The sequence below is a fragment of the Somniosus microcephalus genome, unplaced genomic scaffold (genome assembly GCF_052327205.1).
Source record: "Somniosus microcephalus isolate GS21.2 unplaced genomic scaffold, FLI_Smic_1.0 unresolved_chr4, whole genome shotgun sequence".
Lineage (NCBI taxonomy): Eukaryota > Metazoa > Chordata > Chondrichthyes > Squaliformes > Somniosidae > Somniosus > Somniosus microcephalus.
Window position 1 is genome coordinate 41613295 of NW_028225182.1, and position 12777 is coordinate 41626071.

The 12777-nt window shown below is 50.5% G+C and overlaps 1 protein-coding gene across 1 annotated transcript in view; it reads right to left on the reverse strand.

Annotated features, from left to right (window-relative positions):
- Positions 1-6479, reverse strand: part of tnk1 (tyrosine kinase, non-receptor, 1) — a 34542-nt gene extending 28063 nt beyond the window's left edge. Inside the window, exons 1-4 of the mRNA XM_085977383.1 lie at positions 6085-6479; positions 4714-4784; positions 2380-2574; positions 600-752 (exon numbers count right to left, since the gene is read on the reverse strand). Of these exons, the coding sequence (XP_085833509.1) occupies positions 600-752; positions 2380-2574; positions 4714-4784; positions 6085-6463 (798 nt within the window). The 5' untranslated portion in view covers positions 6464-6479. The remainder of the gene's footprint in view (positions 1-599; positions 753-2379; positions 2575-4713; positions 4785-6084) is intronic.
- Between the last annotated feature and the right edge of the window lie 6298 nt (positions 6480-12777).

A 12777-nucleotide genomic window follows, 5' to 3' on the forward strand; every position in this document is an offset into this window, starting at 1 on the left:
TCTGCCGTCCTTACCCGGTCTGGCCCATATGTGACTCCAGACCCACAGCAATGTGGTTGACTCTTAACTGCTCCCTCTGAAAAGGCCTAGCAAGACACTCAGTTGTACCAGACTGCTACAAGAAACAATAAGAAGAATTAAACTGGATGGACAGCTCGGCAACGACCTTGGCACCAGCTTCGGACAGGATACCCCTCCAAGTCACACACCATCCTGACTTGGAAATATATCGCCGTTCCTTCATCGTCGCTGGGTCAAAATCCTGGAACTCCCTCCCTAACAGCACTGTGGGAGCACCTTCACCACACGGACTGCAGCGGTTCAAGAAGGTGGCTCAAGGTCAACTAGGGATGGGCAATAAATGCTGGTCTTGCCAGCGATACCCACATCCCAGGAACGAATAGAAAAATAATCCTGGCTCCAACTCAGAACCCAGGCCCCAATCCCAGGAAATAGAGGCAAGAAAGGTTGAGAAGCAGAGAGCAAGGTAGGAGGAGCCACAGGTACAATGTGAGACCCCCTTTCCCTTCTGTCCATCCCTCCCCCAGGAGGAGAGGTGTACAGTGTTGCTAGGCAACCCTGGCCAAGACAGTACTCACCATTTTCATGGGGTGACTGAGGATGACCCCGTACAGGTGGATGAGGTGCAGGTGGTTGATCGCGTACATTGCGTTCACTTCCTGTAGGAAATCAGCCATGGCATCCATCTCGTTAGAAATGTCCGATCTCAGGCACTTCACAGCCACGTTCAGCTGAAACACACGGGAGGGTGATCACATCACAGGGTGAGAGGGGTCGTCATCGCAGAGAAAGATCCAACAGGACGACAGCATCAGTATTCCCTGGCATCAGGACATTATTCCTCATATCAATATATCCCAGCGACTGCCCCCGCCCCCAGTGCCTGCCATCCTGCCCATTGCCACCACCTACTGCCTGCCAACCATTGCCAACCTGCCTATTGCCACCCCCACCTAGTGCCTGCCGACCATCGTCAACTTGCCCATTGCCACCCCAACCAGTGCCTGCCAACCATTGCCAACCTGCCCATCGTCACCCCACCTACTGCCTGCCTGCCCATTGCCACCCCACCTGCTGCCTGCCAACCATTGCCAACCTGCCCATTGCCACTCCACCTACTGCCTGCCAACCATTGCCATCCTGCCCATTGCCACCCCCACCTACTGCCTGCCAACCTGCTCATTGCCACCCCCACCTAGTGCCTGCCGACCATTGTCAACTTGCCCATTGCCACCCCCGCCTAGTGCCTGCCGACCATTGTCAACTTGCCCATTGCCACCCCAACCAGTGCCTGCCAACCATTGCCAACCTGCCCATTGCCACCCCCACCCAGTGCCTGTTGACCATTGCCAACTTGCCCATTGCCACCCCAACTAGTGCCTGCCAACCATTGCCAACCTGCCCATTGCCACTCCACCTACTGCCTACCAACCATTGCCAACCTGCCCATTGCCACCCCATCCAGTGCCTGCCAACCATTGCCAACCTGCCCATTGCCACCCCAACCAGTGCCTGCCAACCATTGCCAACCTGCCCATTGCCACTCCACCTAGTGCCTGCCAACCATTGCCAACCTGCCCATTGCCACTCCACCTACTGCCTACCAACCATTGCCAACCTGCCCATTGCCACCCCACCCTGTGCCTGCCAACCATTGCCAACCTGCCCATTGCCACCCCAACCAGTGCCTGCCAACCATCGCCAACCTGCCCATTGCCACCCCCACCTACTGCCTGCCAACCTGCTCATTGCCACCCGAACCAGTGCCTGCCAACCATTGCCAACCTGCCCATTGCCACCCCAACCAGTGCCTGCCAACTTGCCCATTGCCACCCCCACCCAGTGCCCACTGGCTGTAACTCCAATGCCTGCCCACCATTGCCATCAGTGCCCACAATGGGGGAAGCAACACTCGTCCTTCAATAGCTCACCCACATAGCCACACCTGAGACTGGACAGGGAGTTCTTGTACCAGATGGAGGGAGGGGTTGGGGAGAGGTTGGGCGGGTGGGGGAGGAGGAAGGACATCAATAGCGAGTTTGGATCTGTCCCTCCGATGACCACAGGACACCGGGGAGAACTCGCCAGCTCTTTTTCCAGTAGTGGCCATGGGATCTTTTACGTCCACCTGCGAGGACAGACAGGGCCTTGGTTTAACGGCACCTCAGACAGTGCAGCACTCCCTCAGCACTGGCACTGGGAGTGTCGGCCTAGATTTTTGTGCTCAAGTCTCTGGAATGGGACTTGAACCCACGACCTTCTGGCTGAGAGGCGAGAGAATGTGCGCCCCAATGAGCCAACACATTGATCCAGATGTGGCAACCTGAATTTAGGCGGGGGAGGGGGGGGGATACTTACGACGCGGCCATTCGGCAGCCTCCATTCACCGCGCCTCACCACGCCGAAGGAGCCGTTCCCCAGCCGCTCGTACAGTGCCAAGTCCTTGTCGTTAATCAGACACTTCAGAGCGAACTCCGACTCCGGGGCCGAGGAAGAGGCGCCGCCCGCGTAGGACTGCTGGTCGTAGTAATCGCCAATCCTCGCGCTGAACATCTGCAGAGACAAAATGGCGGCATAGAAATATCTTGGGAGACAAAATGGTGGCTTAGAAACATCTGCGGAGACAAAATGGCAGTATAGAAACAAAATGGCGGCTGGTTTAACAACAACATAAGAAACATCTGCATGACTTAAGCTGGCACCGAGTCTGAAGCCAATGAAACGTCATTTATGCACATTATACACGACAGGTTTAAGAAAACGCGATTGCGGAAGGGTTAAATTATGAGGACAGGTTGCTTAAACTTGGCTTGTATTCCCTCGCGTTTAGAAGGTTAAGGGGTGATCTAATCGAGGTGTTTAAGATGATTAAAGGAGTCGATAGTGTAGAGAGAGAGAAACTATTTCCTCGTGTGGTGGAGGTGGAGTCCAGAACAAGGGGGCGTAACCTTAAAATTAGATAGGGCCTTGGTGAGAACACACCCGGAGTACTGTGTGCAGTTTTGGTCTCCTTACCTAAGAAAGGATATACTTGCCATAGAGGGAGTGCAGCGAAGGTTCACCAGACTGATTCCTGGGACGGCAGGACTGTCGTATGAGGAGAGATTGGGTCGACTAGGCCTGAATTCGCTCGAGTTTAGAAGAATGAGAGGGGATCTCATTGAAACGCATAACATTCTGACAGGGCTAGACAGACTGGATGCAGGGAGGATGTTTCCCCTGGCTGGGGGGTCTAGAGCGAGCGGTCAGAGTCTCAGGATACGGGGTGGGACATTTAGGACTGAGATGAGGAGAAATTTCTTCACTCAGAGGGTGGTGAACCTGTGGAATTCTCTACCACAGAAGGCTGTGGAGGCCAAGTCACTGAATATATTTAAGAAGGAAATAGATAGATTTCTAGACACAAAAGGCATCAAGGGGTATGGGGAGAGAGTGGGAATATGGTATTGAGATAGAGGATCAGCCATGATCATATTGAATGGCGGAGCAGGCTCGAAGGGCCTACTCCTGCTCCTATTTTTCTATGTTTCTAGAGCCAGGCCGTTCAGGGGTGATGTCAGGAAGCACTTCTTCACACAAAGGGTAGTGGAAATCTGGAACTCTCTCCCCCAAAAAAGCCTTTGAGGCTGGGTGGTCAGACCTGAGATTGATAGAATTTTGTTGGGTTAAGGGATATGGAGCGACGGCGGGTTGAGGTACAGATCGGGCCTGATCTAATTGGATGGCGGATCTTGTTCCTCTGTTTAATTCAACAGATTCCAATGCCATTAAAGAGCATTCAAAGATAAAGAAAACACAGAAATGAAAAAAAGCTGTTAAAAATAAAAATCGCTATAAAATATCGGAAATGGTGACTGTGGGTCCTGCTCTTAAAATTTTAGGCGTAAATTTATGTCTGGGTGAGTGCAGCTCCAACAACACTCAAGAAGCTCAACACTATCCAGGACAAAGCAGCCCGCTTGATTGGCACCCCATCCACCACCTTAAACATTCACTCCCTCCACCACCGGCGCACCGTGGCTGCAGTGTGTACCATCTACAAGATGCACTGCAGCAACTCGCCAAGGCTTCTTCGGCAGCACCTCCCAAACCCGCGACCTCTTCCACCTAGAAGGACAAGGGCAGCAGGCGCATGGGAACACCACCACCTCCAAGTTCCCCTCCGAGTCACACACCATCCTGACTTGGAAATATATCGGCCTTTCCTTCATCGTCGCTGGGTCAAAATCCTGGAACTCCCTCCCTAACAGCACTGTGGGAGCACCTTCACCACACGGACTGCAGCGGTTCAAGAAGGCGGCTCACCGCCACCTTCTCAAGCGTCAACTAGGGACGGGCGATAAATGCTGGCATTGCCAATGACGCCCACATCCCAGGAACCTTCTGACTCATAGGCGAGAGAGTGCAACCCACTGAGCCGCTGCTGACATCACCAATAAACAGATGATCCGGTCATTTATCACAGCGCTGCCTGGGGGATCTCGCTGTGCGCAAATTGGCTGCCACGTTTCCCACAGTACAAGTGACTCCACTTCAAAAAAAGCACTTCATTGGCTGTGAAGAGCTCTGGGACGTCACGAGGTGGCAAAAGGCATTGTAGAAACGCGAGTCTTTCTTTTAAATCAGAACAGTTTGTGACAAGGATCTCTGCTCAACAGATTAACGGACGGCGGGAGCGGCTCTCCACTGTACCTTCGACATCCAGGATTTGGGCCGGCCCATCACTCGTCTTCTCTTAACAGCCTCAAAGAGACGTCTGTGCCCTGAGACAGAGAGACAAACAGCAGAAAATATCAGTAAGCGAAGGGTGAGCAACACACGGCAAATCTGTTCAAGTGACTTAAGTACAGCTGTATCCGATAAGCTGAGGCTGTTGTGGAGCTCAGTGCCAAAGATCCCGGGGAAGGGGAACGCCAGCGCGCAGCCTCCCGGGGAAGGGGAATCCCAGCGCGCAGCCTCCCGGGGAAGGGGAATCCCAGCGCGCACCAACCCGGGGAAGGGGAATCCCAGCGCACAGCCACCCGGGGAAGGGGAATCCCAGCGCGCAGCCTCCCGGGGAAGGGAAATCCCAGCGCGCAGCCTCCCGGGGAAGGGGAACGCCAGCGCGCAGCCGCCCGGGGAAGGGGAATGTCAGCGCGCAGCCGCCCAGAGGGAAAAAAATGTCTTGCATTTCTATAGCGCCTTTCACAACCACCGGACGTCCCAAAGCGCTTTACAGCCAATGAAGTACTTTTTGAAGTCTAGTCACTGTTGTAATGTGGGAAACGCGGCAGCCAATTTGCCCTCAGCAAGCTCCCACAGACAGCAATGTGATAATGACCAGATCATCTGTTTTTTAGTGATGTTGGTTGAGGGATAAATATTGGCCCCAGGACACTGGGGAGAACTCCCCCCTGCTCTTCTTCCAATAGTGGCTGTGCAATCTTTAATGTCCACTTGAGGGAGCAGACGGGGCCTCGGTTTAATGTCTCATCCGAAAGACGGCACCTCCGACAGTGCGGCGCTCCCTCAGCACTGCACTGGGAGTGTCGGCCAAGCTTTATGTGCTCAAGTCTCTGGAGTGGGACTTGAAACCACAACCTTCTGACTCGGAGACAAGGGTGCGACCCACTGAGCTGACACTTCGGGAAGCCGAGCACACAACCTCCCGGGGAAGGGGAGCGTCAGTGGACAGGCCACGCCTGATGTTGGGATGGATTGGCCATCTTACATGGCTCTCTGTGCCTGACGTAGACTTTGCCATGTGAGGAGGGGAGGCGGGGGGTCCCCTGGGGTGTCACAGTCTGAGTGTGAAGTGTTAATGTAAGGAGGCCCACTCTTTAAACAGCAGCTGGTGTGGGAGTTATAAAAAAAAGATTCATTCTCGGGATGTGGGCCTCGCTGCAAAGGCCGGCATTTATTGACCTGTTTTTTGATACAATGCTGTGGCTCGCTGGGCCACTTCACAGGGCAGTTGAGATTGAACACGTCGGTGTGGGACTGGAGTCACGTATAGGCCACGGTGCGGAGAGAGAGAGAGAGAGAGAGACACACATTGCGGACTAGATCGGAAGCGTTCTGTACCTGGGCGCCCCATTCCAATCCGCTCCAGATCAACCGTCTTAACGAAGTCAAAGTGCGAGAGGCGGGTGACGTTCAGGTCGTCGCGAATCCTCAGGTAGAACTGTTCCAGCTGAACCTCTTTGAGGAGCTGGAGGAGCCATTCGGTGCCCTCGTCCGGCGACATCATGCCCAGCTGTGCCTGTGGGAAGAAAGATGACCTTGTACAGAGTTCGCCATTGTGCATACGCAGTGTGTAGGGAGTGCTGTCACCTGGGAGCGGTGCAGGGGGTTCGAATCGGAGAATCTTACAGCGTAGGAGGAGGCCATCCGGCCCATCGAACTTATGCCAGCCCTCCGAAAGAGCTCCCCATTCAGTCTCCTTCCCCTGCCCTTTCACCATTCAACCCATCGTGCCTGTGCCAGCTCTCTGAAAAAGCTCTCCACTTAGTCCCATTCATCAGCCCTTTTAAATTTTTCTTTACAAATAGGACGTCAAGGCCTTGGAGAGGTCACCACACTTTAGGAAGGATGCCAAGATCTTGGGAGAGGACACCACACTTTAGGAAGGATGCCATGGCCTTGGAGAGGTCACCACACTTTAGGAAGGATGCCAAGATCTTGGGAGAGGTCACCACACTTTAGGAAGGATGCCAAGATCTTGGGAGAGGACACCACACTTTAGGAAGGATGCCATGGCCTTGGAGAGGTCACCACACTTTAGGAAGGATGCCAGAATCTTGAAGAGGTCACCACACTTTAGGAAGGATGCCAAGATCTTGGGAGAGGGTGCAGAGGAGCTTTACCAGAATGGTACCAGGGATGAGGGATTTTAATTATGTGGAGAGACTGGAAACCCAAAGCAAACTCAATTGCTACTTGGCCCTAAACAGACAATACAACATGGCTGATTACCTGACCATGGTAAAGGATAGCAAACTGAGAAAAACTTTGACAATGTACAGACTTAGTGAACATAACCTGGCGATCGAAAAAGGTAGACACGGGCAGACCCGGCTACCAAGAGAGGACAGGATATGCTCTCACTGCAGTCAGGGAGTGGTGGAGGCAGAGGTGCACTTCCTCACAGCTTGTAGAAAATATCAGGGCATAAGGGAGAATTTCTACCCAAAATTCACAAAAATATGCCCGGAATTCAGAAATTTGAATGACGACAAAAAACTCCCATACCTACTAGGGGAAGAGAGAAATTGTGTAACCTTAGCGGCACACTATGTTACAGCTTGCCATAAACAGAGGGACAACCACTAAATATAAGGAAAGAGTATATATAAATTATATGAAAGTATATTTATACACTCAGGGACATATGTGAACAAACATGAATGTTTTCCGATGCTTTGGCAACATAAGATGTAACTTGTCATGCCAATAAAGCGATTTGAATTGAATTGAATTGACTGGAGAAACTGGGAATGTTCTCCTTAGATCAGAGAAGGTTAAGTGGAGATTTAACAGAGGTGTTCAAAATCATGAGAGGTATTGATAAGAGTCAATAAGGAGAAACTGTTTCCACTGGCAGGAGGGTCGGTAACCAGAGGACACGGATTTAAGATCATTGGCAAAAGAACCAGTGCGGAGATGAGGAGAATTTTTATTTTTATTTTTTACACCGAGTTGCTGTGATCTGGAATGCGCTGCCTGAAAGGGCGGGGGAAGCAGATTCAATAGGAACTTTCAAAAGGAGAATCGGATAAATACTTGAAAAGGAAAAATTTGCAGGGCTCTGGGGAAAGAGTAGGGGGGGGGGTGGGGGGCGGGGGGGGGGGGGAGGGGGGAAGTGTGGGGCTAATTGGAGAGCTCTTTCAAAGAGCCGGCACAGGCACAATGGGCTGGATGGCCTCCTTCTGTGCTGCATTATTCGATCAAATATTTCTCAATTTCCCTTTTAAAAGTGGTTAAGAGCTCGGCTTCCCCCACGGTTTCTGATTGGGCGTTCCGTGAGATAAAATCGTACAGCACAGTCCCTCCACATAACTGAAGTCTTAGCCCTGGTGTAGTTCTGGTAAATCTCCTCCGCACCCTCTCCAAGGCCTTGACGTCCCAGAATTGGACACAATACTCCAGCTGAGGCCTAACCAGTGTTTTATAAAAAGGTTCAACATAACTTCCTTGCTTTTGTACTCTGCCTCTGTTTCTAAAGCCCAGGATCCCGTATGCTTCTTTTATTTTTTAAAACAGCTTTCTCAATGCATCCTGCCACTTTCACAGATGACCCAACAACCAGCCGTATAAAAAAAAAATTGCTCCCATCGTTATACAGAATTACATAGAATTACCGTACAGAAACAGGCCATTCGGCCTAACGAGTCTGTTGGTGTTTATGCTCCACACGAGTCTTTTTAAAAAAAATTGTTTTATGGGATGTGAGCGTCGCTGACAAGGCCGGCGTTTATTGCCCATCCCTAATTGCCCTCGAGAAGGTGGTGGTGAGCCGCCTTCTTGAACCGCTGCAGTCCGTGTGGTGAAGGTACTCCCACAGTGCTGTTAGGGAGCGAGTTTCAGGATTTTGACCCAACGACGATGAAGGATCGGCCGATATACTTCCACGTCAGGATGGTGTGTGACTTGGAGGGGAACTTGGAGGTGGAGGTGTCCCCATGTGTCTGCTGCCCCTGTCCTTCTAGGTGGAAGAGGTCGCTGTCGTGTATTGATTGCGAGTTTGACACCAGTCAATACGGTAATGTAATGTGCATTGCATTATGGGAATTACCCGGGAAAACGGCAGTCGGCCATTTTACGCAATAAAGTGAAGATCACAGTTATGAGCCTGTCTGCCTGATTCTATGCTTTAATGCGTTCATACAACATTGGCGACGAGGATAACGAACGGAATCATTTTAGATAGGTAGTTGCCCAAGTTTTAGTTAGCTAGGATGGAGAAGACCGGCATTCAAAATTTTGCATGCTTCGCCGAGCCAGCCACGTTGGGTCCAAGATGGACGAGGTGGTTAACGTCTTTTGAGCTTTATGCAGACGGCAAAGGACTCATTATTGATGATATCTCTACAACTGCCACAAAGCAGAGGAGAGCTCTACTTCTACACTTAGCAGGACCAGATGTCCAGGATATCGTTTCGACTCTACCGGACACAGGAGAACCAGCAGACTACACGGCGGTGGTTAGTGCTTTGAATCACTACTTCGTGCCCCAGGTCAACGCAGCATTTGCTAGACAGACTTTTCATAAGTTGTCCCAGAAGACAGGTGGGGCTGTGCAACAATTTGCTACTCGCTTGCGGCAGGCTGCTAAAGACTGTGCTTTTGGGGGGGGATGCGGATAATCAAATAAGAGACGCTATCCTGAGTAGGTGCACGTCAACCTATGTGCAGAGGAAATTGCTAGAGGAAGGGCAAGATCTAACGCTCGCCCGCACGTTACAATTGGCCTCACAATGTGAAAACGTCGAGGAGCAGATGTCAGCCATGTCATGTACAGAGAAGGCGGAGGCAGATATTGTTCGTTGTGTTACACAGAAAAGAGGGCATTATGCGAAAAGCTCGACAGGGAAACCAAAGGGAAATGGCGATAGGAACGAAAGGAAATGTTACAGATGTGGACACACAGACCACATGGGCAGAGATCCGAAATGCCCAGCACGCGGACAAACATGTCATAAGTGCAAGGGAAAGGATCATTTCTCCAAAGAATGCTGCACAAAGGGTACAAAGAAACACAGTGTGAACAATGTAGAGGAACAAAATGACTTTGCATTTGCTGTTACTGGAAATAACGTGACAGAGAGACTTACCTTTTGTGTGGGGGAAGTAAACCTGAGAATGTTAATTGATTCGGGTGCAACTAATAATGTGATAGATGAGAATACATGGGAAGGATTAAAGTCAGAACACATTAAGTGTCAGTCACATGTCCCTAAGACAGAGAGAAAGTTATTCTCTTATGCTTCTAGCCGACCACCGTCAGTTAAAGGTGTATTCACATGTGGGATTACAATAGGTAAGAGAACTGAGCAGGCGGAGTTCATTGTGGTTAAAGGCCATGGAGAGCCGTTGCTAGGAAGGGAGACAGCCATGGAACTGGGAGTTTTAAAAATAGGCGCAGATGTCTCAGCTGTGGTAGATGTAAGACAGCTACTAGAACAGCGGTATCCAAAGGTGTTCCAGGGAGTAGGAAGGCTGAACACAAAACAGATCAGTTTGTATATCGACCCACAAGTGAAGCCTGTGGCCCAGCCACTCAGGCGTATACCATTCAACTTAAGGGGGGCAGTAGAGGCCTAAATAAAACAATTGAGGGACATATTGAACCTGTAACTGGTCCCACCCCATGGGTAAATCCTGTGGTCATTGTACCAAAAGCGGATAAGGATGTAAGGTTATGCCTAGACATGAGACGAGCAAACCAGGCAATAGTGAGGGAATGATATCCAATCCCCACCGTTGATGAGATACTCCAAGGTATGAACGGCTCGGCGGTGTTTAGTAAGCTAGACCTGAAATGGGGTTATCACCAGCTAGAACTGACCCCTGAGTCACGAGAAATCACAACGTTTGCAGTACATAACGGAGTATACAGGTACAAGAGGCTGATATTCAGTGTATCTTCAGCTAGTGAGCAATATCAGCACGAGATAGCTAATGCCTTAGCTGGAATAGAGGGTGTTGAAAACATCTCAGACGACATTATCGTGCATGCACACGACCAGGAAACGCACGACAGACGCCTGCACGCTGTCATGACCAGACTAATGGAAAGTGGACTGACACTAAACTCAGAGAAGTGCCAATTCAACACGGACCAATTGATTTTCATGGGAATCCTGTTGTCTGAAAAGGGCATTGGACCAACAGCAGAGAGAGTGCGAGTGGTGGCAGAAGCTCGGGAACCAGAGAATGCTACAGAGGTGAGGAGTTTCTTGGGACTCGTTGGGTACAGTAGCAGATTCATCCCGCAGTTTGCAACACTATCAGAGCCACTGCGACGCCTGATGAGAAAAGACACACCATTTAAATTTGGATCACAACAGAGACAGTCATTCAGTGCACTCAAGGAAGAGTTGGCCAGAGCCGGCACTTTAGCATATTTTGATAAGGACGCACCAACCAAGGTGATAGCAGATGCCAGTCCTGTAGGTTTAGGCGCAGTACTAGTTCAGGACCAACAGGGACAATAGGTGCCAATATGCTATGTAAGTCGTAGTTTAACAGACTGTGAGAGGAAATACTCTCAAACAGAGAGAGAGGCCTTAGCTCTTGTATGGGCTTGTGAGAGGCTGCATCCATATGTGTATGGCCGAAAATTTAACTTGGTAACTGACCATAAGCCATTGCAAGTGACATACGGCCCACACTCTAAACCCTGTGCCCGTATAGAGAGATGGGTACTTAGATTACAGCCGTACGATTTTAAGGTGATACACATTCCAGGCAAGCAAAACATTGCAGACCCACTGTCAGGATTGCTGGGGGAGACAGCAAAACAAGAGAGACATTCTCATGGCTCAGATGAATACGTGAGATTTGTAGCTGTGAGTGCGACACCAAAAGCACTCACTATTGGAGAGGTGGAGGAAGCCTCTGCTACCGACCCAGAGCTGATTGAGGTACGGAAGGCAATCACAAACGGACATTTTGAGAACTGTAAAGCTTATGCAGCAATTGCAAACGAGCTGTGCGTAGTGGGGTACCTAGTTCTTCGGGGAACACGCATCGTGCTACCCACAGTGTTACACGCACGAGCCCTGGTGTTAGCACATGAAGGACACTTGGGAATAGTTGGAACAAAGCAACATCTCAGAACTAAGGTTTGGTGGCCTGGCATGGACAAGGCAGCTGAAAAACACTGTAAAGCGTGCCACGGCTGTCAGATAGTAACCAGACCCGACCCACCTGAACCGTTGAGACCAACACCATTACCGGAGAGCCCCTGGCAGGATGTAGCTATAGACTTACTGGGACCCTTGCCATCCAACCACTCCATTCTTGTGGTAGTTGATTATTATAGTCGCTACTATGAATACGGCATCATGACCTCCACAACAACAGAGAAGGTTATTGATAGTTTAGAGTCAATCTTCAGCCGTCATGGTTTGCCAATCACCTGCAAATCTGATAATGGTCCCCAATTCAGATCTGAATTATTCAAAGAATACTGTGAAAACAACGGGATCAAACACCTGAAAACGACAGCAAAATGGGCTCAGGCTAACGGAGAAGTCGAGCGCCAGAATGCATCGCTGATGAAGAGAATCAGAATTGCTCAGTCAGAAGGACTAGATTGGAAACATGAACTTAGAAAATATGTGACTGTGTACAGGAGCATTGACCATGCCACGACAGGAAAGAGCCCGGCAGAGCTGCTCTTTAAACGGAAAATGAGAGGAAAGCTGCCAGACATCACAGAGTCGCGCGCAGACATGGAAGTACGTGACCGGGACGCAGAACAAAAAGGCAAGTCCAAACTGTACGCACATGAACAGCGGAGAACACAATACTCAGAGGTGGAAGTTGGCGACACGGTGCTGGTACGGCAGGACAAAGTGGACAAGCTCACCACTGCTTTTAATGCCACACCCCACAAAGTTTTGAGTAAAACAGGGAGTCAAGTAGTAGTAGAATCTCCAGACGGAGCACGTTACTCGAGAAACACTACGTTTGTGAAGAAATACAGAACCAATGGTCCAAAGGAGGCACTCCATGAGCAGGAGGAAACACAAGGGACTGAGGACAGTATAG